General features: G+C 32.3%; 10 protein-coding genes, 1 non-coding gene and 2 pseudogenes across 13 annotated transcripts, besides 9 other annotated features; 3 read left to right on the forward strand and 10 right to left on the reverse strand.

The window, feature by feature from the left end:
• Positions 1–12744: part of a mobile genetic element that runs on past the window's edge.
• On the forward strand, positions 232–333 carry TVAGG3_0841380 (uncharacterized protein; the record flags this gene model as incomplete). Its single annotated transcript, XM_051248876.1, has 1 exon — positions 232–333. A coding segment is annotated over one exon (102 nt), but the record flags the coding sequence as incomplete, so codon positions are not given.
• On the forward strand, positions 1089–1508 carry TVAGG3_0841390 (protein of unknown function, DUF4108 family; the record flags this gene model as incomplete). Its single annotated transcript, XM_051248877.1, has 1 exon — positions 1089–1508. One exon carries the CDS (start codon positions 1089–1091, stop codon positions 1506–1508), a length of 420 nt encoding a protein of 139 aa, XP_051084352.1.
• TVAGG3_0841400 (uncharacterized protein) lies at positions 1525–1869 on the reverse strand (the record flags this gene model as incomplete). Its single annotated transcript, XM_051248878.1, has 1 exon — positions 1525–1869. A coding segment is annotated over one exon (345 nt), but the record flags the coding sequence as incomplete, so codon positions are not given.
• On the forward strand, positions 2017–2892 carry TVAGG3_0841410 (protein of unknown function, DUF4106 family; the record flags this gene model as incomplete). Its single annotated transcript, XM_051248879.1, has 1 exon — positions 2017–2892. The coding sequence occupies one exon, from the start codon at positions 2017–2019 to the stop codon at positions 2890–2892; it is 876 nt and encodes a 291-aa protein (XP_051084354.1).
• TVAGG3_0841420 (KilA, N-terminal/APSES-type HTH, DNA-binding family) lies at positions 3309–4136 on the reverse strand (the record flags this gene model as incomplete). Its single annotated transcript, XM_051248880.1, has 1 exon — positions 3309–4136. The coding sequence occupies one exon, from the start codon at positions 4134–4136 to the stop codon at positions 3309–3311; it is 828 nt and encodes a 275-aa protein (XP_051084355.1).
• TVAGG3_0841430 (organellar and viral DNA polymerase type B) lies at positions 4470–5335 on the reverse strand (the record flags this gene model as incomplete). The annotated part of the gene is made up of 1 exon (XM_051248881.1): positions 4470–5335. A coding segment is annotated over one exon (866 nt), but the record flags the coding sequence as incomplete, so codon positions are not given.
• On the reverse strand, positions 5605–6267 carry TVAGG3_0841440 (uncharacterized protein; the record flags this gene model as incomplete). Its single annotated transcript, XM_051248882.1, has 1 exon — positions 5605–6267. The coding sequence occupies one exon, from the start codon at positions 6265–6267 to the stop codon at positions 5605–5607; it is 663 nt and encodes a 220-aa protein (XP_051084357.1).
• Positions 7061–7711, reverse strand: TVAGG3_0841450 (uncharacterized protein; the record flags this gene model as incomplete). Its single annotated transcript, XM_051248883.1, has 1 exon — positions 7061–7711. One exon carries the CDS (start codon positions 7709–7711, stop codon positions 7061–7063), a length of 651 nt encoding a protein of 216 aa, XP_051084358.1.
• Positions 9252–10088, reverse strand: TVAGG3_0841460 (annotated as a pseudogene). Its single transcript has one exon. A coding segment is annotated over exon 1 (837 nt).
• On the reverse strand, positions 10179–10742 carry TVAGG3_0841470 (annotated as a pseudogene). Its single transcript has one exon. A coding segment is annotated over exon 1 (564 nt).
• On the reverse strand, positions 10761–10917 carry TVAGG3_0841480 (uncharacterized protein; the record flags this gene model as incomplete). Its single annotated transcript, XM_051248884.1, has 1 exon — positions 10761–10917. A coding segment is annotated over one exon (157 nt), but the record flags the coding sequence as incomplete, so codon positions are not given.
• Positions 12745–15125: 2381 nt separating the features above from the next.
• Positions 15126–15308, reverse strand: TVAGG3_0841490 (uncharacterized protein; the record flags this gene model as incomplete). The annotated part of the gene is made up of 1 exon (XM_051248885.1): positions 15126–15308. The coding sequence occupies one exon, from the start codon at positions 15306–15308 to the stop codon at positions 15126–15128; it is 183 nt and encodes a 60-aa protein (XP_051084360.1).
• A 1021-nt stretch (positions 15309–16329) lies between these two features.
• Positions 16330–16366: a mobile genetic element.
• Positions 16367–17555: 1189 nt separating this feature from the next.
• Positions 17556–17592: a mobile genetic element.
• A 207-nt stretch (positions 17593–17799) lies between these two features.
• On the reverse strand, positions 17800–17917 carry TVAGG3_0841520. Its single transcript has one exon. It is a non-coding gene; the product is annotated as a tRNA-Leu (tRNA).
• A 535-nt stretch (positions 17918–18452) lies between these two features.
• Positions 18453–19290: a mobile genetic element.
• A 342-nt stretch (positions 19291–19632) lies between these two features.
• Positions 19633–20505: a mobile genetic element.
• A 686-nt stretch (positions 20506–21191) lies between these two features.
• Positions 21192–22120: a mobile genetic element.
• A 1-nt stretch (position 22121) lies between these two features.
• Positions 22122–22994: a mobile genetic element.
• Positions 22995–23134: a mobile genetic element.
• Positions 23135–24516: part of a mobile genetic element that runs on past the window's edge.

Genomic DNA, 24516 nt, shown 5'->3' on the forward strand with positions numbered 1-24516 from the left:
TTCAGAACAGAATGTAAACAGAAACTTAAGAAAATAAAAGTCGTACAAGTTGGTATGAAGATGTTAGATGCTTGGGATATCTTATTGTCAAAGTTAGAAGATTTTTCAGTTCGTGGTATAAAGTTCTATACACCATCTCCAAACTTCTTATTCTATCTTCACTGGATATAAATATGAACAAGTAGAATGGAAAGAAAATGTTATAGAAGCTTGGTTACCATGTCAAAGAAATTATATGCAATGGAAACGAAAGAGTCTATGAGTATATCTTATGTTGGTTTGCAAACATCTTACAACATCCAAGTGCTAAAAATGAAACTGCTCTCATTATAATTGGAAAACAAGGAACTGGTAAGAACACATTCTTTACAGATATTTTGTGCAAACTGTTAGAGGGCTATTCGAATCCGAATATGACAAACATAGAAAACATCTGTGGCAAGTTTAACTCCTCAATAGAGAATATGAAACTTATAGTATGTAACGAACTTCAAAGTATAGATACAACAAAAGTTTTGAACTCGGATGCTTTGAAGAGTCTTATAACAGATAAAGTTGGAGTTGTTGAAAGAAAATATAAAGACCAAAGAGTTTGTGAAAATGTTGCAAATTTCATTATGGTTTCAAACAACGCCGTTCCGATGAAGTTAGAAAGTTCTGACAGAAGATATGTAGTTGTCAGAACGTCAGATTCTCATATGCAAGATACAGAATATTTTGACGACTTAGCAGAAACTTTGACATCTGACTTTTACAACCACTTGTTCTCATATTTTATGACATTAGATATTTCTAAGTTCAATCCAAGACAAATTCCACATACCGAAGAAAGACAAACATTGTTAGAAGCAAACAAGAGTGTATATGAACTGTTCATAGATGAGACTAACTTTGAGTGTTTAGATGAAAGGTCATTGTACGATTCGTATAAACAATATTGTCAAGAGTATGGTTATATGGCAGCGTCTAAACGAACATTCTTGGCAAATGTCAAAAGTCTTTTAGATGTTCAGAACGGCGTATATACAAAGAAAAATTTTTCTGAGTAAATTTTAAAAAAAATATATATTTTTATCCGATAGAAAAAGATGGCAAAATTCATCTCAGTCAACAAGTACATGACAGAAGTCAAAGAAGAACTAGACCCATTCGCTTATTTGAATGTTTACTTCTACCATTTTGAAAAGTCTTCATTCAGCAAAGTTTGGAACATCGAACCAGTTAAGTTTGCTATTGTGACTAAAAATGGTGCGAAATTTGAAGACTTAGACATAGAAGGTTTGTTAGCAGTCAAAGAAAATTTTGACAGAAGGTTTTCAAACCTTAAAGAAGGCAAAGCATACAAACTTGTTATACCTTATGAACCAAAGAAAGCAGACGACTATGAATATTATGAGTCTAAGATAGTTGAAGTTCAAGGTAAATTGGGTAAAAAGATTTTAGAGTCTAAGCCAGTGTTTGCCCCTAAAGAGGAAGAGAACATTGACATTGACCCAGAAATGTTCTAAAAATAAAATTTTATTTTTACATGTCAAATTTCTTTTTCTCTGGCTCTGGCTCTGGCTCTTTCTTCTCTTCTTCTACTTTCTTTTCTTTCTTCTCTCTCTTCTTCTTCTTTTCTGGTGGAGTTATGTCAAATTTCTCAGAACCATATTTATGTAAAAGTTCTTTGTCCTTTAATAGCTCTTCTATTCTGTTTCCTATTTCATCTTCAAGAACAGCGCATGTGTCTTCTTTGCATTCTAAGAACTTTTGTTGGACTTCATCTCTCCAAGAGGCGTCATCTCTGTCAACAAGTCTGTCATTGACAAACTTAAAGACTTCTCTGCCTAATGTTTTATGGTTCTTGTCATATTCCCAGAAACAGAACTTTAGAACAAATTCACCTTTCTTGTTTACACTATGTAAGATTTTATGGTCGACAGATGTTTTAGAGTCAAAAAGCTTGTCTCGAATATAGATAGCGAAATCGCTCGACATTTTCTAAAAGATAAAAATTTTAATTTTTCTAAAAATATGTTAGAAAAAAAGTTTGCTGACATTGACAAGAAATTTGAGAATGTTTTGAAGAAGAACAAGAGGAAGTTGGAAAATGCTCAGATAAAACCCATACATGACAAGTTCCTATTTGCTCAGAATGGTATAACAGGTCTAATTGCACCACCTGGGTCTGGTAAGACTTTCACTTATCTTAAAATGGCAGCACAACAACAAGAACTAGATGAGAAGAACCCATTCTATGAGTTAGTTGTTATTTGTAGTACTTCTGGTCAATTCGATCAAACCGTCAATTCGTTCAAAGATATTATAAAGAAGTCTAAGTTAGTATGTATAAAGGATACTGAGTTGTTAGATTGGATAAAGAAGTACCAAAGAAGAGTTTTGAAGTATAATGCTATAAATGAGTATATAAATTCTAAGTTTAAAGACCCAAATGAGGAAATGCAAAGAATATTAGAGAAGAAACACTTCAGAAACAAACAGAAAGAGATAGAATACATTTCGAAGAAATTGCAATCTTACGATTGGAAGACATACCCTCATAGATGTCTTCTTATCTTAGATGATTTCGCCTCTCATCCTTTGTTAAAGAACAGAGAACAAGACATGTGTCGAATTCTTAAGAAGCTCAGACACTTTAACATCTCAGTTGTCATTTGTGTACAGACAGCAAAGAGTTTAAGTAAAGATGTTAAAAGAATACTTACTGACATTATACTTTTCCCTGGATTGTCCGAAGACGATTTCATGGAACTTATGAAAGAGTCCATGGCAGGTAAGTTTGACAGACATGAACTATGGGAGAAGTACAAAGTCATACAAGACCCTCATACTTCTTTCAGAATTCATATCTACGCAAACAAAGTTCAAATTGTAAAAAGTCAAGCTTGAAAAATAAAGAGTTTAGTCTTAGTCTGTTGTGGTTCTGCAGCTTTCGGTTCTTCTGGCTTTGGAATGGACTCGGTTGGTGGTACGTCGGACATTCGTTTGTGTCCTGTCGGAAGGAAGAACTTTTCCAGTTGTCGGGAAATTTTTTTCCAGTTGTCGGGAAAAATTTTTCCAGTTGTCGGGAAAAAAGTTCTCAATTTTCGAAAATTTGAATGGTTTACGGACGGACAACAGGAAATTTTTTTCCAGTTGTCGGGAAAATTTTTCTTGTCGGATGGAAAAACTTTTTCTGTCGGATGGAAGAACTTGGAATGTCGGAAGGAAGGACTCGGAATGCCAGCAGAAGGATTTGACAAGACAATTTACCTTATAGAGCTACCTGAGCCATCTGAAGTCAAGCGTAAAAATAAATGGTTCATTTACTCTGCTTGTTTGAAGTTGTCAAAATACTCTGTTATTTTTTCCTTTAACAATGGCAAATCTTCTTTGAAGGTAAGTATTGTACAACCTTTCATATCATAGTGTGTTTGAGGTAAAGTATCTTGAACTATTTGTTTCACATCTTCATTCGGTGTCATTGAAATCGGTAAGTTTTCGCGATAGAACCAATTTCTGTCAGATTTGTAAATCTTAGCAAGGTCGTAAAAGCTTTTGTTGTTTCTTCTGACTAAATGCAACATAACCATATCTCTGTCTTCTTCATTTTCCATCTCTTCAGTATAAATCATATACTTATAGTTCTTTTCCTTTCCTTTTGGTACCGAACGTGGTATTCTTTTCTGTATGTTTTTGTCTTTTGCTTCAATGACTTCATCTTTTGCTTGAAGTTTCTTTTCCATCTCTTCACGTTCTTGTCTATGAATTTCATCTAACATCATGAAAATATAACAAGCGTAACGAGGTGAAGCCCACATTGCAACAGCATTTACAAGAAGTCTATGTACATAATATCCTTTCAAACAAGGAGCCAAATTCTTGCGATTTTCGAATGGAATCTCTTCCCTCGGTTTTCCGAGGGAAGCAAACATATGAGGAAATTCTTCTAAAAGTTCTTTTGTCTGTTGGTTTTCAAACCAATGGTATGCTTGCTTTGTAGAACGAAGAGTATTCAAAATACTTTGCATTTGGTACATGTCATCTTTGACCGAACGAATGAGACGGAGTTGTTTGTTAAACTGAACCCACTCATATTCTTCATTTATAGCTTCATGGACTATAACTGTTGTTGTGTTCTCTGTTGTTGACATATCTGTTTCTTATATACAGGATAAAAAAATATTTTATAAAAAACTAACTTTATTTTTTCTATCTTAAGGAAATTCATGATTTCATAGAGTTTTGGCGACCCCGAAGGAAGTCGGTCTAGAGAAATTTCACTGTTTTTCGTACGGAATCTCTATCCTCGGTTTTTCGAGGGTAGCAATCTTATGCCATTTTACTCAGATTTTTGTGCTGAATTCAGCAAAAATAATGTTTAGGGTAGAAGGTTAGATATAACCTCTTTTCTAACCTCTTTTCTACCCCAGTTATTTTATAAGCGTTTTACATGGTAAACATTGTGAATTCGTGAAATTCTAAACAATTTCGTAGCTTCTATTTCTTCACGAAGGATATCGAATGTTTTAACAATGCCGAAGGTTTCTTTATATTTCTTCTTGACATCTGAAAGAAGGAAATCGTCAGCTGTTGGATAGTTTTTGTTTAGAAATGTCAACATGTCCATTTTATCTTCTGCTGGTTTCTCTGCCTCCCTCTTTAAGTCAGCATAGTCGTTTCGCATACGTTCTATCTCTTTGACGGAGTAGTTATATTTCCTCATTGCTGCTTTACATTTAGAACATTGTGGGTTCATTTTTGCGTTATATTCTGAAACCTTACCTGCTAGTATGACTAAGGCGTCAATTGCTCTCTTTAACTCAAAAGTTGCGGGTTTTATCTGTTCATTCCATATCTTACCTCTTCTATCTTTATCTCTTATCTGCCATACACATTCAGCAACTAACGAAACAAAGTTGTCGTAGGTCTTAAACTCCCCAGATTTGTATATGTCAGAGATGTTCTTATATACCATATCGCAATCTTTGTCCATGACTTTGTGGTTGCAATGAAATCCAAGAAACTCATAGTTAACCTTTCGTATGAACTTCTTTATTTCTACTGAGTCAGTTGCTTTGACTTCTATTTCGTCGAATTCAGGAATAGTTAGTTTTTGTTGCTGAATTTCAGGTAGTTTAGGCAAATGGTCAATAATGTCCTGCATTTCATAAAGATACTGTTCATTTGTTTCATCTTTTGCAGTGCAATCTAAATCTCCTTGGAGAAGTTCTTGCTTTATCTTCTGGATTTCTGTTTCGAAAGTATATGAAGAAGGAATGAAGCTTTTCATTTCTACTAACATAGATGTTGGATTCATGACTAACGAGTTTGGTGCTGTTGTTGCTAACATGTTCTTACAATAAAAATAAAAAAATATTTTTTTAAAAAAACCAACTTTATTTTTTATTTCGGGAAAACTCATGAGGTTAGAAAACATGTACGAAGAAGTCTTGACAAAACATTTACGATGAAATCATGACAAAACATTTACGATGAAATCATGACAAAACATTTACGATGAAATTCATGAAAATTCAAGAGGGTAGAAAAGAGGTTAGAAAACAGGTTATATCTAACCTTCTACCCTAAAATATATTTTTGCCGAAAAAAATGGTTCATTTACTCACAATATTTTTGTACAAAACGACCCCAAACTTTTAACTTCTTTTCTGCAGCTTCTAATGTTATCTTAGCGAGTTCATATTCTCTAAATTCTCTCTTTAAATCTTCTTGTTCCCATTGGTCTAGTTCGTATGGAGAATCTCTATAACCAGAACATATCTCACGTTCATGTTCTATTTGTTTTTCATGCATTTTTCTAACTTCTTCTTCAAACAAAGGTTTTGCATTCTCTACTGTATCTTCAAGTTCTTCTTCATCTAACTTCTCATGAACTTTCTTGTCTATGGAGTCCATAATTTTTCCAACTGCTATACAATATTTTGGAGAAGCCCACATTGCAATATAGTTTACGAGTCTTGGGTCTACATACATTCCTCTAACCTGTTTGATTTCATCAGGAATTCCTGCATTAACATTGTATAAAAAGCAACCCGCGGAATTCCGCGGGGTGGTATATTCTTCACAAAATGCCTTAAAATACTCTTCCCAGGACTTATTTTCCAACAACCTTCTAAAGTCTTTCCTAAACTGCTGACACATCTTTGTTGCATTTATATAACCATCCTTGTCTCTACGTAAGACTTCAATACCGTTGTAAGTGCCTTTTGTGAATGTTTCGCCATTAGATTTGTTCGTGAACGTTTTTGCTTCGACTGACATTTCTGTTCTTACAATAAAAATAAAAAATATTTTTGGCTTAACCGTCGGACATTCGTTTGTGGCTTAACCGTCGGACCACAACGATAAAAATCTCTGCTACTAGCAGTACTGCTACTGACAGTAGCAGTACTTTTACTGACAGTAGCAGTACTTTTTCTGACAGTAGCAGTACTTTTACTGACAGTAGCAGTACTTTTACTGACAGTAGCAGTACTTTTACTGACAGTAGCAGTACTTTTTCTGACAGTAGCAGTACTTTATCGTCGAAAACCCTCTCAAATTTTCCTTTTTACTGCAACTAGCAGTACTTTTACTGACAGTAGCAGTACTTTTACTGACAGTAGCAGTACTGCTAGTAGCAGAGATTTTTATCGTCCAACTTTACAAATGTAAACTCCTATCGTTCTATTTTCTTCACTAGGGTCTAACACCAAAGTAACCTTACAAATGTAAACTTATATCGTTCTATTTTCTTCACTAGGGTCTAACACCAAAGTAACCTATGTACATGAAATTTCACTGCATAAAAGGAAAAAACCTGCGCGAATCGGGATTTGAACCGAGGTCTTCGACGCCTGTAGCGAGGTAGCCCATACCACTGAGCTATGAGCCGCTTGCATATTTTTAAGTAAAATATAGTATATTTGTCATATAGTGAAGGATGACCAAACTTAAAAAAAATAACGCTAAAATATATTTTTTTCTATCTTAAGGAAATTCATGAAAATTCAAGAGGGTAGAAAAGAGGGTAGAAGACAGGTTAGATCTAACCTTCTACCCTAAAATATATTTTTCAGTACTTTTTCAGCACTTTTCCGTAGTTGTATATGAAAGACAATTCGAGATAAAAGTCATAGTACAAAGGTATAATATGCTGCACACCGTTTGTAGTGAACCAAACTTGAAAGTCAGAGAAACTGTTACTAGGTGGTTCGTAGAATTTAGAAGCAAAGTCATAAAAGTCCTTACCGATACATAGAAAACTGTTGTTGCTTGAACTGAAACTTGCATGACACATGACATTTTGAGGGTCAAACACGTTTCTATAAACTGTCAAATCTGTTGGTGGGCGTATAAATTTAAACGGACCGTCAGGTGGTAATGGTTCGTTCTGGTTTAGTAACCGAAGAAATTGCGCCCAAGAACGTTTGTCTACTTCCCAAAATAAAAACTGTGTACTTCTTCGAGGGTTAATTTCAATCCTTTGAAATGAAACTGTGGAGTTCATCTTGTCATATTCTAGTTTCAGATAGTATGTTCCATTTAGTAAAGAGTCGTATTTTTCTTGAAATTCCCAGTAGTATTTGTTTATTTGAGTTTGAAAGTCATTTAGAGTTTTCTCAAGACTTTCGTCTGAACGAACTGTAAAGATTCTCATTTCGTCAAATTTGTCTATTAGACCATCAGAACCTTCATACTGCCCATGAAAATATACTGCAAACATAAAAGCGTTAGTTCTATTTGAAAACAAAACTCTTCTAAATCCTATTGCCTTTGCATCTGAAGGACTTTGAAGCCAACGAATTGGATAGTCAAACCTGTATGAACGGGATGAAATTTCTTCATCTGATATATTCCTACCCGCGTTTGTAAAGATATAGTCTAACGGTTTTGTATCTGCTACTTTTGTTCTTTGTTTTTCAACCTGAAACATTTAATATATGTAAAAATATATGGTTTTAAAAAACGTTTTACTTCATGCAATGTTTTACTTCATGCAACGTTTTACTTCATGCAATGTTTAACTATTTCACCATCTTCTTTAACAGCCCAATACTTACGCTTGGAGAGGACATGAACTTCGGAAAATACCTTATCTAGCTTAAAACAGCCCATCTTTTCACCGACCATGCCCATTTCAATGAGTTTGTTGTACCCTTCTTCGTTCGTCATGAGTGCGTCGATGTTCTCATAGTAAACCACAATTTTGGATTTGACCTCGGAGAAAAATTTGTTGTAGTTGTCAAGGACTGCCTTTGCGAACTGAGGGTAGGACCAATGTTCGACAATAGGTTTTACTGTGGTTACTAAGCCACTTTCACCTTCGGTAAATTCGTACTTCAAAACAAAAGGAGAAAACCTTTCAACAAAGTTGTCGACCTTCTCATAATGTTTACTCTTCATCTCTTGAGGTTTCTTAATGGAATATCCCCATGTCGAATTCATAAGCAATTTGAGTGTCATTGCAAGTTTGGGGTTTGAAGCTTTCCTAATATCATACAGTTGTTGTATGACTTTTCCAACTGTATAGTTCCTTCCCGAGAACTCACCGTCTTCGTTTGGAATTCCAGTCGGGATATATTGGACAAACCTCATGTATGCAGCGTTAAGGTCGACATAGTATATCTTTTCATCTGAGTCGAACTTGTCGCAACCAATTGGTCCAGTTCGTGGAAATTCAAGTGAGTCTCTTATCTTCTGAGAAACTTCTCCTGTTATCTCATAAACATCGTCGAAGCAACCTGTTTCATATAAAACCTTCTGACCTAACTCAGATGCTCTCCAATACAATTTGACGTCAATTGGATGTCTCAATGGAAGTTTGTTTATAGCATCTTGAAGTTCTTGCAACCTCATTGGAAGTTCTTCTGGTTCAGGTTGGTATCCGAACAATCCAACTCCTTTTGGAATTGTGTACTTCTTTTGTACTAGAACTTTGTCTGGAACAACTTTTGGTCTTGCTAACAATGAAAAGTTTGTTTCGTCTTTTGGTACAAAAGTTTCTGTCAGCTTGTCATCTGGAATCGGTTCCAACAAACCTTTCTCGAAAAGAATGTTTACAGCTCTGACAATGTTGCACTTGCCTTTTCCGAACAATGGGTTTGTAAGACTTTCGTTCAACATGAAGTGGTTGTGGACAATTACAATCTTCAACCATGGTAAGTCTTTGTCAACAACATAGTCGTCATGTGAAGAACCTTTAGCTGTAGGTATGTTGACTCGGATATTGACATTTGCCAACGGTGCAATTTTTGCCAATTGACCTCTGAGAATGTACCTTGTCTTCACACATGACTCAAGATACTTCATCTTCTCATCTGTAACAAACCAGAGTTCCTGAGACATGTAAGAATGCAAGGTTCATTGACAATTGTTTCAATTGAATTGTAAATTCCATACCTTGTCAAGTCAATGTCAGACTTATTTATGAACGGAAAGTATCCAGCATGTTGTCTGACTGCTTGAGGGTTAGGTTGGTACCATTCAAATTTTACACTTGCAATTCCTTCAATTGCATTCAAAATGTCTGAGTCGGAGTCAACCATTTGTTCTCTCTTTGTAGTCTTGAAAGCGTCAAGAAGCATTGCAGCTGTTGTGACATTGCCATGTGCATAGTAAATGTGACCATCCAAATCTGTTATGGTCAATCTGAGATTGTATCCTTTCTTATTTCCATCTTGTATGGCAGCAAGTACACCCATGAAGCCTTCTTTGTTCTTTCCTTCGTCAAAGTTTACTGTAAAGGTTCGACCAGATGTAATTTGACTTCTAACTTCACGGTACTTTTCATATGCATATCTTGTTCTTTCCATGGGAGCATGTTTGTCTTCACCTTTTCCTTTTTTCCTTCTCAAAGGATGCAATTGTTCGTCATGTTTTCCAGTAGAATCTGGCAAAGCCGTCGTGTCCTTCAACTTGAGGCTCACTAACATCGAAAGGCATGTCCATAAGACGTTCTTCTTCTAACCTCTCTAGTCTGTTTGGATAATTTGCGCGTGCTGTTTCCAAATCCATTTCGTAGCGAAGACCAGACAATTTGTCATAGACTTTTATGGGTCTTCCCTTCCTATATTTAAACTTCTTTGAAACTCTCCAACCATATCTTTCTAACTCTGCTTTTATTCTAGCAGATTTTCTATCCATTCTATATAGAGGCATTTTTTATAAAAATAAAAAAATATTTTTTTTCTTTACTTTACATAACCACCAGCTACCATAAGCCTTTGACGCCAACCCATACCAGCTAATGAAGGTTGAATACTAACCTTTGGTTTTGGTTTATCTTCAGTTTTTGGCTTCCCTTCTTCTATTGGTTTTTCGTCACTTTTCGGTTCCTCTGACTTTACCTCACTTGCTGGAATAGTTGTGTCGTCACATTCGTAAATATCATATGCCATCTGTTTTTGTTTTCCTTTCAACTTTTTGTGTTTGTTGTAAAGTTTAGAATATTTCGACTCTAAGTCAATGAGATGTTCTATAATGAACTGTTGGTCAGTGAAGAATACCTTCCCATCTGTTGTCTCGAAATTCCTTCCGACTTCAATATTTTATTTGTGAGAGTCTGTTCTTTTTTGAGATACTAGCCGTTCCATTTCTATGAAAAGTGACTTTATAGTTAGGGTTTGTATTTCCAGACCTGGCACTTTCTATTATTGAATTTTTCTCTTCATCTGTAAGTTCTTTGACAGGTTTTGACAATGGTTCTGAACTTTTTGTTTGTGGTGTCAAATCTACGTTTCAACTTCTTCGGTCATTTCATCTCAGTAAAAAATTTAGTTTGGTTTGTTTTTCAACTGGTTGTTTAGGTTTTTTAAGTCGGTCTAAAACTTCTTGAGGTATAGGAAGAACTTGACAAACACGTGGTTGTGTAACTGCTGGAAGCCGACAAATCCATCTTGAGCCCATTTGTCTCAATGCTGTATTGTTCATTTCATCTCAGTAAAAAACTTTACATTCCCCAAGTTTGAGGTGGTTGAGGTTGGTTATTGTTTACCCATTGTTGTGCATGGTTATATCCTCTGTTAAAGAATCTTTCACCTTGGTCCATATAGTGTCCTGCTTGTTATAGTAGTCATTTGCTTTGTTATAATAGTTTTCCTGCTTCTCTTCCTACATTGTCCATCCATCCTTGAACTTTTCCTCTTGTTTCAGGATTTGGAATAGATTTGCTGCATCTCGTGCTACATCCCAACCTTTCTGTACAGTTTGTATAATAGGTTGTGCTTTCTCTTTAAGTATACCTAATGTACTCAAAATCTTCCTTCCAACTCCAAATACACCTCTGGCTATTGTTCCCACTGCGGGCAAAAATCTGGATGCAACTCCTGCTAATGCGCCAAATAAACCCATTTCTTATAGGGTAAAAAATGACGAATCCAAACAAGGACCCCTATGTTTCTAAAGCGACAAAGAAAGCACTCATGGTAAAAATCTTTAGTTCAACACCAAATGCTTGGTTTATGGATATCTTGGAAAACATTCCGAGAGTTAGAACAGATGGACCACCATACTGGCTAATATTGTCGGTCAAAACACAAGATACTGTGAAGCCATACCATTACAGTCCAAAAATATTTTAGATGTGAAAACTGCTTTGACAATATTCGTTGACAAATACCATCCAACAAAACTGACATCTGACTGTGAAAGTTCTTTCAAATCAGACGATATTAAAAACTATCTGCGTTCAAAAAATGTAAACCAATATTTCATTGTCGACCAAAACCATTCTGCTCTTGGTGTCATTGACAGTTGTATAAAAATCTTAAAGACTTAAACCAACCACAAGGTGGTGAAGCAAATGAAATGTCATATGACGACAAGTACAGACATTTCTCCATGGCAAAGATGAGACAAGTTTTAAATATTTACAATAGCCGTAAACAAAAAGGTTTGGGAAACCACTCCCCCGAAGAAATGAAAAACAACCCTGACTTAGAGAAAGACTATATATTTAATAGTTTAGTCAAAAGAGACAAACAAGAAAGAATGCCAGGCTTCAAACTTCAGAAAGGTGACAAAGTAAAAATAGAAATACCTAAACGCGACCCATATGAAAATACTATTGACTATGACAACAATGGAACTCGACAGGTACTCGCATTCGTGTTCGTAAAAATAGAAGAAAGTATACAAGAGAATATATTATGAAGTTTTAGGCAAACATGGCAAAATGTACAGACTGCAAGCAGAAGATAAAACTACTATTGTCAGACCTCGTTTCAAACTTGTTAAGGTTCAAGGTGGTATACTTTCAAAGACAGTTCCTAACAAATATAAGACAACTCCTGACGAATATGCTAAAGAAGTTGAAAATGACGACTAAGCATTTCTATACCATGCGTAAACTGTCATGTAAGGTGGCATGTAGTCTTTACTCTGTCCCGTTGTTTGCGTATAGCCTGAAACGCGATGTGTATGGCTTCCTCCTACCTCAGTGTTACTCCAGTAACAATTTATAGCAAACTTAACGTCCTCTTTAACATCATATCCTTTACCTTTTGTCATTCCTGACCAATCCCAAAATCTATGACTATGCAAACCTGCTTCAGATGTACTTAAATTTATGTAGTGACTGTGCGCAGGTAAATTTGCACCTGAAATCGTTTTACTTCCGCCTGTTTCCTTTGAAGAGTTTGCACAATACAAAAACCTGTCGACTATTTGAGTCCAAGTTCCAAAACCAAGTACTACTTCTGGTTTGGTAGAGTTCATTGACGTGTAAATAGAACCTATAGGATATAGTGTTTGAAGTATTTCTGTCTTTAACGTTTGAAGCTCTGTTTTGTCAGCTTTCTTATCATATAAATCTTGAGCAGTGAATTTAACTTTTTTTTCATCCTCCATGACATAGACATTTCTACATCTAATGTATTTCATCGTTGTTATGTCATCCTCCGATGTTAAACCTTGTGGAAAGTTAGGAGGTTTCCAATTTAATACATCCCCACCAGTTTCTTCAACCGTTCCTTCAATATTTTCTATACCAACAGTTGCGAAGAAATCGTGTGTATGTCCAACGTCACTTTTCCTGTTTAAGGTTTCTTGTAAGTTTGTAATATTTGCAATGGTATGTGTATGTCCAACGTCACTTTTACTGTTTAAGGTTTCTTGTAAGTTTGTAATATTTGCAATGGTATGTGTATGTCCAACGTCACTTTTACTGTTTAAGGTTTCTTGTAAGTTTGTAATATTTGCAATGGTATGTGTATGTCCAACGTCACTTTTCCTGTTTAAGGTTTCTTGTAAGTTTGTAATATTTGCAATGGTATGTGTATGTCCAACGTCACTTTTCCTGTTTAAGGTTTCTTGTAAGTTTGTAATATTTGCAATGGTATGTGTATGTCCAACGTCACTTTTACTGTTTAAGGTTTCTTGTAAGTTTGTAATATTTGCAATGGTATGTGTATGTCCAACGTCACTTTTCCTGTTTAAGGTTTCTTGTAAGTTTGTAATATTTGCAATGGTATGTGTATGAGTCTTTTTAGAATATTCTTTGTCAGCTCTTGTCACTTCACTTGACATTTTATTGTCAACATATGTTTTGTCTGCTAGTTCAGGATGAGTATGTTCTTTTGTTGCATATGTTGCATCTGCTCTGTCATGTTCTTCTTGAACTTTTTCAATGACATACTCTTTGTCAGCTTTGTTGTCAACATCTGCTTTCGTTGCATATGTTGCATCTGCTCTGTCATGTTCTTCTTGAACTTTTTCAATGACATACTCTTTGTCAGCTTGTTGCCAACATCTGCTTTCAAAAGAAGTTCATCTATAGGTTTCTCGTTTAAAGTTCCTTTTGTTGGATTTACACAGACAGTATGGTTCTTATTGTCTTGAAACAGAAACTCGTCTGTCATTGGGTTTAATGTCAGTTTTAAGTTTCCTTCTTTCAATGACTCAGATATCTTAGAATAGTTTGAAAAGTTTGTTGTGTTCTTATTTAGAGCTTGCAAAATGAGTTGTCGGTTGTGTTGTATTTCTCTCATAGACGCTGTTTCTTTCGACATTTTATTCTAGATAAAATATGCTTTCAATAGAAAAAGAAAATTCAAGAGTTGCTACAACTAAACCATTAGATGAACTTTTTACTAACGTCGGTCAAAAGTTTGAGACAGAGACCGTAAAGCATGAAGGCTATCGTTTTGACTACCCATTAAGATGGCTAGAGAGACCCATCTGTCACAAAAGCTATTGGCTTTCGTAGAATGAAGTTTGTGTCTGTAGAAGATAAAAGTTTTTCCATTTATTGTAAGGTTTCATATAGATTATATATCTGAAGGGAAACGAAAAATGTGGGAAGAAATTGAGCTAATACAAGTTGACCTTTCATCTTCTCTACAGACTGCGTTAAAAAATATAGAAGATAAAAATAAATTCATGTTATGCAAAATATGCTGATGAATATGCAAATACCGAGAGCACACTTTATGTGAGAATTGTATATGACACAAAATTCACAAGTGTCATTTCAAATCTACGAAGACAATCCAAAGAAAGACGAACAAATATATACAGAATTCACTGCAATGTCATGGTATTATTTGCAAAGAATGTTAAATCAGAAAGTCGAACTTCCTTTAGCAAATATTTACAGTCGATATGCAAGAGATGAACCATATTTATTTAAAGATGTTTTCGACCCAGCTGCTATTATTGTTCATGCTTCATTTTCTGGCGCCCAAAACTCTTTCTTATGCTTGGCAAATGACTTTTACGAAAAACCTACAAAGTTATACGAACCACCAAGTGGAAGTATTTCAGACTTTCAAGTATGGTTTACTACAGATGGAAGAAAAAGAATAATTCCATTATACCATGCGTTTTACTTAGAACTTAGTTTCATATACAACTACTATCGAACGATAAAAATATAATTTTTAATACGGTTGAGGTGTTGGATTGGTTGCCCAACTAGACTGTGGTGCAGGTTCAGGCTGTTGTATAACAGGAGCTTGTTCTTCTGGTTCAGGGTCTTTAGGTATAATACCAACGAACTGACCTACTCTTTTACCAATATTTTTGACTCCGTTCCAAATTCCTCTTCCTACGGTTTTTATTCCATTCCATATACCTCTTCCAACATTTCGAAAGAAGTTTCCAATACTACTGAAGAAACCCATTTTACTATATGTAAAAATCTAATGTCCGCCTAGTCTCTTACGTTTCCTGTTGAGTTCCATAGCATTCTTTAACTGGAGCTCATACATTCTGTTTCTCCTCTGGTAGAAAACATATTCTGGGTCAACTCCTGTGTTCGCGTCATCTGCATAAAGTTGTTTATATCCCACTTCAGGGTTTGTATAAAACTCTTTCCATCTCATATTTGCATACCATGGTGGCAAACCTAACGCAGCGTCATTTGACATGGCAGTTTGCATTTGTACATCTGTTGGCACTTGACCATAGTTTGCCATTGCAGTTTGTATTCTAACTTCATTTGGAATATTCTCTGGGTTTGGTTGTCCAGGTTGCTGTGCATTCGCTAAGTTCTGTGCGTCCATTTAATATTAGATAAAAATATCTCTTACGAGTACATATGCTGAACATTTGCAGGCATTGGTTCATCTTCATATTCTCTGTACTTTTCTGCCACGTCAAATAAGTAAATGACACAATGGAAAAAACCTAAAACAAGTAGTCCTATTTCAAACCACATTTACTTACTAATAAAATTTCTTTGTTATGACACTTTTTGTTCAGCTCTTTTCTCACCCGTTGAATTTTCATGAATTTCTTCGTAAAGACTTTGTCAAGACTTCTTCGTAAATGTTTTGTTAAGACTTCTTCGTAAAGACTTTGTTAAGACTTCTTCGTAAAGACTTTGTTAAGACTTCTTCGTAAAGACTTTGTTAAGACTTCTTCGTAAATGTTTTGTTAAGACTTCTTCGTAAAGACTTTGTCAAGACTTCTTCGTAAAGACTTTGTCAAGACTTCTTCGTAAAGACTTTGTTAAGACTTCTTCGTAAATGTTTTGTTAAGACTTCTTCATAAAGACTTTGTTAAGACTTCTTCGTCAATGTTTTGTCAAGACTTCATTTATACTAAACATCTTCGGGGGCTAGAAGGCACGAAGTGCCTGGAAGCCATCCCCCAAGAAAAAAAAAACTTCATTATACTCATTCATCCTCAGGGCTAGAAGGCACGAAGTGCCTGGAAGCCCCACTTCCTTTTTTTTTTTTTTTTTTTTTTTTTTTTTATTTAATAATCTAGCATATGCAGCAATCTTATATATAAATTAGATTAATCATGACATAATTTCAATCAAGTAGAATTTTTTAACCATCAACATTTTTCATTCAAAAATTGAATTAGTTGTCAAATTTGTAATTGATCTTAAAAGTGTAATAAACAGAAATTCATCAAAAGTGACAGCTCTCAATTTTTTGACATCTGTAAATTCTAAATTGAATGAGAAAAATGAAATAATACTAAGCATAATACAATATTCTAGATTTAATTATAATTAGGAAAAAGTTAGTTTTGAGAGTACTTTTCATAGGCATATAGAATGAAATCTTCTGAAAAATAATATCACATAAACTCATATTATTTTCTAATATATAACTATTTTATATAAAAATCAAATTCAATGATCTTAAAAGCGAAGGATAAACCTCAAAATTTACGAATATAATGAGTGGGAATATAATGCTTATCTATCATAAAACCATATGAAATATCAATTTTTGCTTTACGCCTAATTTTTGACGACAATTAGCAAAAAATGTTAAATGTTAACACTCAGTCCATTTGAATATGAAAAATAAAATTGACTTTGATTAAATGTTTTTATTTATCATGCAATTCTTCTTGCGACCAAAGATTTGAATAAAAGTTCAAAAAATAAGATAGCTTAAAAAATAATATACGGTAGTGTTTACTAATAGATGAATAGTATATAAATTCTATTAAAATGGATTTGATCCAAAAAAATATAAAACCAAAAATAATTGTTATAATTTAAATGAAGAAGTAATTTAAAACGATTTTATTTATGATCAAATTTTATATATTTTTTTGGATCAAATCCATTTTAATAGAATTTATATACTATTCATCTATTAGTAAACACTACCGTATATTATTTTTTAAGCTATCTTATTTTTTGAACTTTTATTCAAATCTTTGGTCGCAAGAAGAATTGCATGATAAATAAAAACATTTTAATCAAAGTCAATTTTATATTTTTCATATTCAAATGGACTGAGTGTTAACATTTAACATTTTTTGCTAATTGTCGTCAAAAATTAGGCGTAAAGCAAAAAATTGATATTTCATATGGTTTTATGATAGATAAGCATTATATTCCCACTCATTATATTCGTAAATTTTGAGGTTTATCCTTCGCTTTTAAGATCATTGAATTTGATTTTTATATAAAATAGTTATATATTAGAAAATAATATGAGTTTATGTGATATTATTTTTCAGAAGATTTCATTCTATATGCTATGAAAGTACTCTCAAAACTAACTTTTTCCTAATTATAATTAAATCTAGAATATTGTATTATGCTTAGTATTATTTCATTTTTCTCATTCAATTTAGAATTTACAGATGTCAAAAAATTGAGAGCTGTCACTTTTGATGAATTTCTGTTTATTACACTTTTAAGATCAATTACAAATTTGACAACTAATTCAATTTTGAATGAAAAATGTTGATGGTTAAAAAAATTCTACTTGATTGAAATTATGTCATGATTAATCTAATTTATATATAAGATTGCTGCATATGCTAGATTATTAAATATCAAAAAATATCGCTAATATACCTTCCCACACTGAAATATCAAAAAGGAAAAACCAAAAATAGGAGTTCTTGGAGTTGAACCAAGATTTCAGGATTATAAATCTGAACGTTTGATGTAAGAAATCTTACTATCAATACTAAAGATTTTATCTGCGCTCTCCCATTGAGCTAAACCCCTTTACATTTAAAATTTGTCTTCCTGCATATATCAAGGTTTCATTTTCGTCACTTTTAGAGATTCAAACATGTAATGAGTTGTACATATTCTATTTAACAGATGCTTTATTTGAAAGATATGTATTATGGCATGTTTTGATTTGATAATATTTTATTTCGAAAGATAATATTCTTTATCAAATTAATGTCTAAATGCAAAAACAATTTGGAAATAGTAGATTATGATTGAATTATGCATTCTTCATCTTGAATGAAAATATATTTCATTGACAATAAGCGATATTCGTTTTTGGAATAAAAATCTCAAATGTCCATAAGCATACGAAACTTCACTATATGTATTTAAATTAAAACAAGAGATATCAAAGAATCATAATTCTCAAATAAACTGGTATAATGTCAGTAAAATGCAGGATTTAATATGGGCTGCATGTTAATGCGAAAAAAAACATCAAAATTGAGTTAAGCTGCGTGCCGATAAAAGTTGAAATGAGCGGATAGAAAAAGCACGTTATTTTGGATGAAATGTGTAATTGTTATAGACCGAAAATAGATTTTTTCGGTTTTCTCTTCAAATAATTGAAAGAATGATACTATTATAGGTTTATTATATTATATAGCATATAATCATGCTATAGCCGAAAATTATAAGTTTTGAGAAGATTGAATATAACACAAATAAATTTGAATGTAAGTTAAATTGCTTGTTGTTTTTAATAGGCATTTAATGAGAAATCCAATATTGCAAAATTCAAATTGAATGATTGAAAGAACAGAAAAAGTCATTCTTTTCAATTTCGAATATGTTTCATTGTATTTATAATTATACGGCAAATAAGATATTTAAACTTGATTTTTGAAGGAAAATTCACAAAATTGAATAAATTCAAATAATTTTTATTCAAAATAAAAACTAGTTATTTGAGTTTAATACTAATTATCTATTCAAACTACAAAGTTTGTAATTTTAAAATATTTTGTGAGATCAGATTGAATTAATTCAAGGTTCTTTTCAATTAATATTAATGACCATATTACGCATTTCGAACATTCTAAACCAAATATATAAAAATGGGAGACGAATGTTAAATTTGCTAGACATGGGGGAGTTGTCTGCAAAGTTTTAGCTCTTATCTCTAACAAAAAATTAATTTTTAAAAAAATGACCGAATACGTTTCACAGCGAGAAAAAAATAAAAGGCAAGATAGAATTTTCTAGATAAAGAAGTTGTTTACCGAGTTTTAGCTCTTATCTCTAACAAAAAATTAATTTTTTAAAAAAATGACCGAATACGTTTCACAGCGAGAAAAAAATAAAAGGCAAGATAGAATTTTCTAGACATAAAGAAGTTGTTTACCGAGTTTTAGCTCTTATCTCTAACAAAAAATTAATTTTTAAAAAAAATGACCGAATACGTTTCACAGCGAGAAAAAAATAAAACTTTACACTGATTTTAATTTTCATTTCCAGTCACTTTACTTATTTTTTTTTATTTTTTTCATTTTAATTATCAATTTTTTCATAATACGTTTATTTACGTTACCATTTTCTTTATTCTTTTGAATTCCATACTACACACTTATAGAATATTTTGATATGTTAACGTACTTCATTAGAATGAATCCTTACAAAGGGTATGTCGATCGAATTTACCTAATTGGTATTTCCAATCAGATTGAAAAAGGTAAAATGACATGGGAAGAAGCTTGCACCCATGTTCCCATCGCCCCAACCCTTCAATCAAATGATTTCAAATATTTAGATGTTTCAAAATCTTTTTACAAAATCAATTTAGCTTACAGAATATCCCATTGCCTAAAGGCAAGAAAGGTCGTAGGGTCAATCCCTACGACCAAATCAAAGCTCTTGCTGTGATACATGACCACTGGGCCTTTCCCTGTGGTCAAACAAAACAATGGAAACGTTTGAAATTACAACAAATTGATGTATCTTATAGAGAAGTACGCAGATACTTCAAAGAAAATCATTTCACCAAGACGCGATTAGAGCATGCCGGGCCAGAAACAGCAGTAAGATATTGGGCGCTTTCACCCAATCTTATCTGGCACGCAGATGTTCATTATTTTAGGGGTGTTCGTGGCCAGTATATTTATGGCATAATCGACGATTTTAGCCGCAAAGTCCTAGCGTGTATACAAATACCAGATATGCTGGCAGCGACGACAGCGAACGTTGCGGCTTCCGCCTTCATTGAATTTGGCGCCCCTTATTGTTTCTGGACCGATAACGGTTCAGAAAATAGGGGAGCCTTTCAAGATCTACTTGATCTTTGGGGCGTCCAATGGCGGCATACAGACTCTCATTCTCCCTACCAAAATGGGAAGATTGAGAGATTCTGGCCGACATTGGAGCGCTGCCAAAGCATTCAGGCTATTCCTGCCTTTATTTGGGAGTACAATAATAACACACCGCATGAAGATCTCCCAATTAATCCATTAACTGGAACAAATTACACGCCAAATCAAATGTATCAGCTGAAACCGAAATACACAAATGCAGATACAGAAAGGTTGTGGCAAATATGGGATACAGATACAGGCATGACCGCTGTTGACACATTCACAGCGTAATAATAAACATAATTTTTTAATTTCATTTTTAACAAGTTTTTTTAAATGTATGTAATGAATAATTCATTAGAATATGATAATGCACATTGTAACAGAATAGAACAATCACCAAATTTTTTTTTGAAATTAAAAAATAAAAGTAAAAAGTATAAAGTAATCTAACCAAAAAAGATATTTAAAAGAATTTTGGAAAAAACAGAATAAGGATAATGATATTATTTTAGATACACAATCGATGTACTGAAGAATAATCCGGTAAAATGATGATATAAAATTAGATTATTTTACAAGTAGCTAAAAGAATAAAACTATAATATAAAATAAATGAAGTTTAATGAAACAATAAAGGTTAAATAAATAATAAAGATTTTTATTTTATATCAGTATTGAGAAGAAGTAACAGCTGACACTTGGTAGACAACTTCTTTATGGCTAGAAAATTCTATCTTGCCTTTTATTTTTTTTCGCTGTGAAACGTATTCGGTCATTTTTTTAAAAATTATTTTTTTTTAGAGATAAGAGCTAAAACTCGGTAAACAACTTCTTTATGTCTAGAAAATTCTATCTTGCCTTTTATTTTTTTCTCGCTGTGAAACGTATTCGGTCATTTTTTTAAAAATTAATTTTTTGTTAGAGATAAGAGCTAAAACTCGGTAAACAACTTCTTTATGTCTAGAAAATTCGAGATATAAAAATTGCTCACATTTGCTCACATTTTGGCACTTTTTTGTACGTTTGTCAAAAAAATTGTGAGGAAGATCTCACAAAAATAGTCAAAATGTGAGCAAATTTTGAGAAGTGCTCACATTTTGACATACGATTATTTTCATACGTTTTTTTGATGAATTCTAATAAAACTTCATTACCACTTTCAGAACGAAGCGTAACTTTTCAGCACGTAACGCTCTATCATGTGTAGTGACATATTATTCAAAAAAACTCAGATTGCTTATCTTATAATAACAATTTCATTAGAAAAAATGCACGATTTCACGCTAAAACTTTGAAGCAATTCTTAAATTCGGATAAAAAATCGATATGTATTACACTTTAAACTTCAAAAAATGGTTCAAAATTTAGACTTAGTTTATCTTAACAATATAGCAGATTTTAAGCCGAACAAGTAGGAGTAATAGAAATAGCTCTTGAAAATAATTACAATTAGTAATATGTAAGTCAAAGTTCGAGTATTCTAATAAATAAACGTTCCGGATTTTCTTTACTACAAGAATCAATACTTAATATATAGAAGCAACAGTAAAAACTTATTAGAGATTCAAAAAGAAAGTTGACTAAAGAGAATCTTTTTATATAAGTAATTTTATTTTTTTGAAATACGAGATCGAATAAACATGTATTTTATTTTTTACTATAATAATACGTTTTTACATAGTAAGAAAGTTTAGAGACTGAAATGAAATTAAAAATTGAGAAAAAAATAAAGCTTTTCTATAAAAATTCATATTAATATATAGTATAATGATATTACAATTTATTGATAGTTGTGTTAGAAAAAAGGTACATTCACTATTTTTGACAAAATTTTAAATTTTCATGGGGTTGTAAATCTTATAATAACTAGATGAATAAGGAATAAATCCCAGTATGATGTAGTTATTTGTTGTTAATTCGAATGTGTTTAGAGGTAAACTTAGCTTGTGAGATATATATAAATAAAGTGTTAATGCTTTAACCGCTCTTGGTGGAATGACATATAATTTTGTATCCTTATAAATAAATTTAATGTAGTTTTCCATTTTTGTCACTTTTTAAGATCTTACAAAATATAGTTGATTTTTATCACTATTGAAATAAGATAAATAATGTAAGGACTCTAATTTTGTTATAAATATGAATGAAAACAGTAAAATGGATAACTTAAATATATAAAAATAAATATTGGAACAAAGCTATAACAAATTTTCATTCTTATTTATAAATTGATAAACCAAAGTAATACATTTTATTACATTTCGTGTAACATATACTAATATATAGATATTTTTTGAGATAATGTATTTATCTGTAAAAATTGTATGTGATCAAATTTGATTGATAAATTTATTCAGTAATAATAAATTGCATGTACAATATATTATTGTCTTGCCATTTTTTTGCTCATAATAAAAAATCTTTAAAAATGATAACAATAAAAGAGTATTAAGTAAAAATTTATACATCCAAAATATATTTCAGTAACAGCATAATACGCCTATGCTAATTTTTAGTTCTTAAATTAAATAGATGTCCCTAATCCCATAGATATTCACCAAACTTGGCAAATTCTGAACGTGATCTACATATCCCTAGCAAGTAGATCATATTGGTATACGTATCTTGATCAAATAAAAAGAATATTTGTTGAATAATTTCTGTTCAAATTAAAAGTTCTTCAACTTACGGTAAATCTATCTGCCTTAAAAAGTATTACGATATTATGCAAAGTCAATTTTCTCCAAAAAAATATTTGAAGATGATACTTTAAGGGTGCCCTATAACGATAATGTAAACATCACAAAATTAACCTTATTAGAACTCGAATGAATGAATTATCCAGATTCTAGTTCTCAATATAATAGCCTTAAAAGTGCTTTTCTGAGGGTGGTTTATCGTCTATAGGGCACCCTTAAGTATACCAAAAATACAAGAATTTTGAGAGAACTCAATGAATTTTTGTGAAGGTGGAGTTAAATTGAGAAGATTTTTGGTCAGAGAAAAACAAAAATTACTATCTGATAAAATGGTATTAAAATGAAAAAAGTTTAAACAAAGGAAATGAAGAATTTATATTATATTAGAATTTAAAGAGTAAATATAAAAGATTGAAAGAAAGAATAATAATAGGATTCTTGAATGCAACATTTGGAATGATGTTTCCAGTTGTAGATGTGTTAAGCAAAGAGAGATAATGATAGTTTCTTGAGTTTTGAGTTAAGCTTGTTGTAGATGAGAGAGAAATTTTGACGAGACTGAGGAACTTCATTTGGAATGATGTTTCCAGTTGTAGATGTGTTAAGCAAAGAGAGATAATGATAGTTTCTTGAGTTTTTGCAATTAACCATCCTCAATGACTATTGTTTTAATATAATTTTTAAATTTTTTAAAACTGACATTTTAGTTGTATATTTTTTCTAACAAAGGTACATTCACTAGGTGATAACAGTAAAATGGGATGAAAATATGATAAATAGCATCCCTATATAGTGCCAAACAATATTTATACGGGCCAAAAAAATTTGGCTAGAGATTTGGCGAGTTATAAAACTTAGAAAATTGAGAGGGATTTTTATTTTTGAATTTTTTTGGAAAGTTAAAATTGCGATTAAAAATCGATTTCCAGGAGAACTAAGCATCTCATCATATATTTAAATCGATAAAAATATTAAATAATAGTTGAATAGTATAACAACGTGAAATTATGGCTGAATCTACAGAAAAAATGAACATATTTGACATTTTTGAAAATTCATACGTTAGATGGTGACAGACTCATAAACTATACTTTAGCTAAGATTGATATATGGTTTCAACAACACATGGTTAAAATTGTAAAAATATTTTAGATTTCAAAAAGGTATATATGGTAATATAATGGAACAAAGTCAACAAATAGCATGTTAAATATGTTATAATTAACTTTTTATTAGATCCAATAGTAGATATCGAATGGTTTCCAGCTTTATGGTTAAATATTTTCTTTTCGAGCTTCTCTTTAACTGTTGTATTAAGGTTGTAAATTTTTGATGCTAGAAACTATGGAATCTTCTTTGCTGCTGCATTTTTCTTGAGAGTTCTTGCAATTTCGAATAGATCTGCGCATTGTATGAAATTGAGGCTTTAAAATATCTTGAAAACAGAATAGGACTGCTTTTCCAAAGGAATGCTTACTTGTAAATCAGAGAGTTTCAAAATTGAGAGCAAGATTATCATCATAACTTTCGATTTTGCTGCGAAAAAGGAAGACAAGTAATTAACAAATCATTTACTGTTGTTCATCAAAAGAAGAAA

Source organism: Trichomonas vaginalis, chromosome VI, assembly GCF_026262505.1.
Source record: "Trichomonas vaginalis G3 chromosome VI, whole genome shotgun sequence".
NCBI classification, from domain to species: domain Eukaryota; phylum Parabasalia; order Trichomonadida; family Trichomonadidae; genus Trichomonas; species Trichomonas vaginalis.